This window comes from Seriola dumerili, unplaced genomic scaffold (assembly GCF_002260705.1).
Source record: "Seriola dumerili isolate Sdu_G_001 unplaced genomic scaffold, Sdu_1.0 BDQW01001299.1, whole genome shotgun sequence".
NCBI classification, from domain to species: domain Eukaryota; kingdom Metazoa; phylum Chordata; class Actinopteri; order Carangiformes; family Carangidae; genus Seriola; species Seriola dumerili.
The window spans coordinates 1,119,347-1,123,890 of NW_019175554.1; the positions used below are offsets into that span (position 1 = coordinate 1,119,347).

The 4,544-nt window shown below is 43.8% G+C and overlaps 1 protein-coding gene across 1 annotated transcript; it reads right to left on the bottom strand.

Annotated features, from left to right (window-relative positions):
* adprhl1 (ADP-ribosylhydrolase like 1) lies at positions 1–4,544 on the bottom strand. The gene is made up of 7 exons (XM_022767903.1): positions 3,723–4,544; positions 2,207–2,371; positions 1,987–2,112; positions 1,675–1,815; positions 1,306–1,433; positions 1,061–1,193; positions 1–933 (listed from the first exon to the last, which is right to left on the bottom strand). Exons 1-7 carry the CDS (start codon positions 3,934–3,936, stop codon positions 764–766), a joined length of 1,077 nt encoding a protein of 358 aa, XP_022623624.1. The 5' UTR covers positions 3,937–4,544; the 3' UTR covers positions 1–763.

Genomic DNA, 4,544 nt, shown 5'->3' on the forward strand with positions numbered 1-4,544 from the left:
TAGTCCATTTTAATTGTCATATCATATTAATATTCACCATGTACTGGTGCTTTCACAATATGTTACACTGTACCTGTAGAGCATCACAGTGCAAATAATATAATAAATAGTATGAGAAAACATAATTACTATTCTAATGTTATGCATAAAAGTTAAAATCATTTCATAATTTCAACCAAATTTCACATGCACTGATACGAAAGATAGGTTGAATCCAAATCGAAAACTATTCATTTATGAGGCAATAGCAGGAAATCAGGTATGCTGAGCCTCCTGTTGAGACTTTTAAATCAATTAGGCTACTACCCACAGTAGATGATATTTGCACAAAATTTTATGCAGATTTTAAGGAATTATTCCACGATAAAAAATAACTGAGCTTAATGTTAATACAGGTTAGATTTGGAGAAGGAAAATGTCAGAGAAGGAAATTAAATTGTATAAAGGCAAAAGAGTTTTCTTTTCCGAGAGACAAGTCATTGGAGCATTGGCCTTAAAGTCATCCTGTGTCATATCCCCTGCCATAAACTGATTCCAGATGTTGGAATGGAGAGATAATCTAGCAGAAAGCGCTTGTGTCAGATCTGTGGAAAGTGGACAGCAAAATCAAGGAGAAGAGGGCAAGATAGGTGAGAAGAGAAAAGGAAGCTTCTTAGCCAACTGAGACAGGACTAGAGGGTAGTGTGGGACAGAGAGAAGCAGTTTTAAAGTCATGTGCAGTTCCGCTGATAGCCAGTAGGGTTCAGGCCAGTGAAGGTCAGGATTACTTGTCTATGCATTTCTCTGCAGATGCTGCCTTGTACAGTGCCTCTCCCAGCTCCTCCAGGCGCTCTCTTTTGTCCAAATCCTGGTGTAGGCCCGGGGGTACCTGGCTCAGGCCGTGCATTAGGCCATAGAAACAACCTGCGATCAGGCCTGTGGCTTCACTCTCACCTAAAACAACACAGTGTTTTCACAGAAGTCTACAGTGAGCATGGCATGTGTGAAGTTTGTCTTTTGAAACATCTTATCTTATCTTATTTGCAAAATGCAAAATGGTGCAAAATGGCACAGTTCTCACCTCCATGGAACATGGCTCGTTTACACAGTTCAGTCCAGTCACTCCCTGCAGCCAGAAGGGCGTCGTAGGCTATCATGGGGGCATCGTGACCTCTGCGGCCAGCACGGCCCTCTGAACTCCAGCGTTTATACATCTGTATGGACAAGGAAGCAAGACAGGAGAGAAGTGCACTGTTTGAATGAAAATATGACGGTGCGCTTACATTTGTTTTTTTTCGTTTGGTGAGTCAAGAATGCAGGACTTACCTTGTCTGTCTCTTCGGCATCATAGCGATCAGTGAGCAAAGGTTTGTCCTGTCCTTCCTTGTCTATCTCTCTCTCCTCAAGGTAAAACTGCCACTTGGCCTCAAAATAGAACCAGTTTTCCTGATACTCTGCACAGGAATACAAAATCACACACATTACTAGCATTAGCCGACAGTCATGCTCTCTCAGACACACGTGCATACATACCAAACTGAAAATTGCTATAGTGTATATACCGATATACACCTATTGATATTACTATTTGTGTTATGTGTTTTACATAGAAGCTTTAATTGACTTGGGTTAATCAACCAAGCAGCAAGATAATGTACCTCATGTAAATTAACAAAGACAGAAACATAGTCTAACCCGCCATGTGTCGTATGGTCTTCTTGCAGTACTCCTCAGCGCGAGGGATGACCTTCATGAGCTCGCGGCCCCAAGCCACAAGAGGTTTCCCCTGGATCGCAAAGGATGCAAACAGTGCTGTTGTCAGGGAGCCGAGGAAGCCTGAAGCAAAGTGAGTGACACCACAAGTCACTACGCCAATTCTGTCCACTGACATCTCAAACTCACCCAACAACTAAGTATTAAATCAATGATCTTGAAGTTAAAAGTTTATCAGCAAAACAATAATCAGCCTAGAGTTGCTAGATTTGTTAGAATAGGTTAGGGAGTCACCTGTGGGATGGTTGTGTGTCATTCTGCCGATCTCAATGCTGACTTCCACCAGGTTGTCTAGTCTCTCAGGCTGCCAGTATCTCATACCCACACACATGGCCTTGGCAGCTGCCCCAAACCCAGACCCTGGAAATAGATGCATGTGCACACATTTTCATATACTGCAGTTATGTTGGACTCACAAACTTTGTATATAAAAATATATAAAATCTCCAGTGACCTTTTTCATTGAAGGGTGTATGCCAGGCAAGCAGGAAGTTGTGAGGTTTGAGGTGAACACAGCCCTCCACTGTGACAGGATCAGGGGCTCTGCCCTGGAGAGACACCATGGCTTCAACATACAGACGCACCAGCTCCCGGTATAGGTCCTCCAGACACCAGTAATCTGGACACACATACACATACACACACACACACAGTGACTGAGAGTCATTCATGACTGGCATGCAAGGCGAGATGAGTGGTGCTGTGGAGGGCTAAGTTTAGACTCAGTCTGCCACACCATAGATTAGGGCCAGCATGCTTGTGGGGCGAGTGGAGTCACTTCTACACACCATGAGGTCAACTGGGATCCACGAGCAGCCCCCCAGCCATCCTGCTAGAATTTGTTTATATGCGTGTGTGTGTATGTGTGAGAGAGAGAGAGTTGACAAAGAGGCATCACCCAAGTTAGTGGTCTGGGACTTTGATGAAAGACAGGAACTTTCACCATCTAGACTGGACTGTGGTTCAGATTATGTTACACAGAGGGTGAGGCAGGACAGACCTAAAGTTGTCAATGAATGCGTGTAAAGAGGTAGTTGAGAAAATAGTGTCTTTGTGGTTTAATTTAAGTTTTTAATTTTTGCTTCAGGTGACTAATAATTGAACCATTAGAAAATGCCTGTTAACAGAGGAGTCAATTTGTTTTTGTTTCTGCTGTAACACTTGCTTTTTTTTAACATACTCTAGTTCTGTGTGCTGGTAAAGAAGATTGACAGAGCCATGTCAGTGTTCATTATGGTGTTTAAATTAACACCATTCATTCCACTCCATACGTTTTTGTCCGGCTGGTGTGTGTGTGTGTGTGTAGGCATGCATCAGTGTGGCTAAATAGGGCGTCCTAATCTCAAAAGATGTCATCGCCATTACTCGGGACCACTGTCATTGGCTTTGAGCCGCAACTGCACCCAAACATGATACCGGCAGATTATGGAGGAGTCTGACCTGCCTTTGTTCAGTAAAGGATAGCTCAGGTTTTCCAAAGTAGTCTATTTTAGACTCTTCTGTCCTGGCAACTCTTGGCCATTGTTGATGGCATGACACGGCTTGTGGGTGTGGGAATTCACATTAAGGTTTCTACTCAGATTTTATCTTTGATATCCGAGTTGCAAGGGTGGATTATGAGTATCTCAGTGGGTTTTGTCATTCAGGTTTTGTCTGCCAGGAAGTGATTAGCAGCTTTCATTGACTGTATAGAAGAAGCTATTCTGGTCCTTCCAAATGTAGAATGATTAAATACCTGTGTGTCTATATTTTAGGGACATATAAGGGCATGTTTATAAATTACTGAACAGATAAAGAGAGAAAGAGGTTTTCGTTTTATGTGTAGTTGTATATGTAGAAATAAGATATGTGAAATTTTGACACAACATTTTAAAACAGAAGAAAAAAGCAACTTAGTTTGTGCTTTTACTTTCTAAATCTTTTTCATAAATCCTCTTTGACATTCTTCACGAGATCAATCCTAAACGTACCTGTGATAAGTGCTTCTGCTGTGGTCATGTGCATCAGTGTTGCATCACTCAGGGGCCAGTTATCAGGGTCCAGTTTTAGGGCTCCCAGTCCCCCCAGAGAGGCTAGTTCCTCCTGGATCTTCTTGCCTGAGGTGAAGCCTTCCCAGCGGCCCTTTCTGTAACCCAAGGCATCACCAGCAGCACCCAGAACCATGGCTGCCTTGAATTTCTCCATGACACTGGGCTCTGCTCACGTGTTCTCACCCAGCTAATCACGAAATCACGATCTTCTCTTGAATGAAGTCGTCGCACTTCTCTTGGGCTTTAGATGGCTCCTAGCACAAACAAATGCCAATCGAACTCCTTTCAGCTGAAAGTCTTCTTCACCAACTGAACAGACTCATGGTCATAGAACAGTGAAAACAGTACAAACTGTCTTGCCCCAAAACATCCTGAGGAAGTTCAAACAGCCTCTCCAGCTCTCACAAGTAAGATATCCACTCGATGTGGAACCACAGAAATCTGTCTCTTCTACATAATAGCTCGACCACCTTCCCACCCTCGGGGCTCTCTTCTAGTTCCTCACCTCGCACTCAATATCAAGGGTGGACACGCATACTAACACACACACACACAAAAGCATCACGTTATCAGCCACAGCTTCTTTGTGTTGGGCGGCGGTGAGTTCAGCTGTGATCAGGTGTCTCCTAAAAAGGCAATCCCTATGTCCCCAACGCTTTAAAGCTGGGTGGCTGGATGTGAAGGGCTAATAGGGGGCTGGGCGCACTAGAAGAGATGCTAATGTGCTGTTGGGCTGGAGTGCAAGCTTGTCAGCTGGTGCTG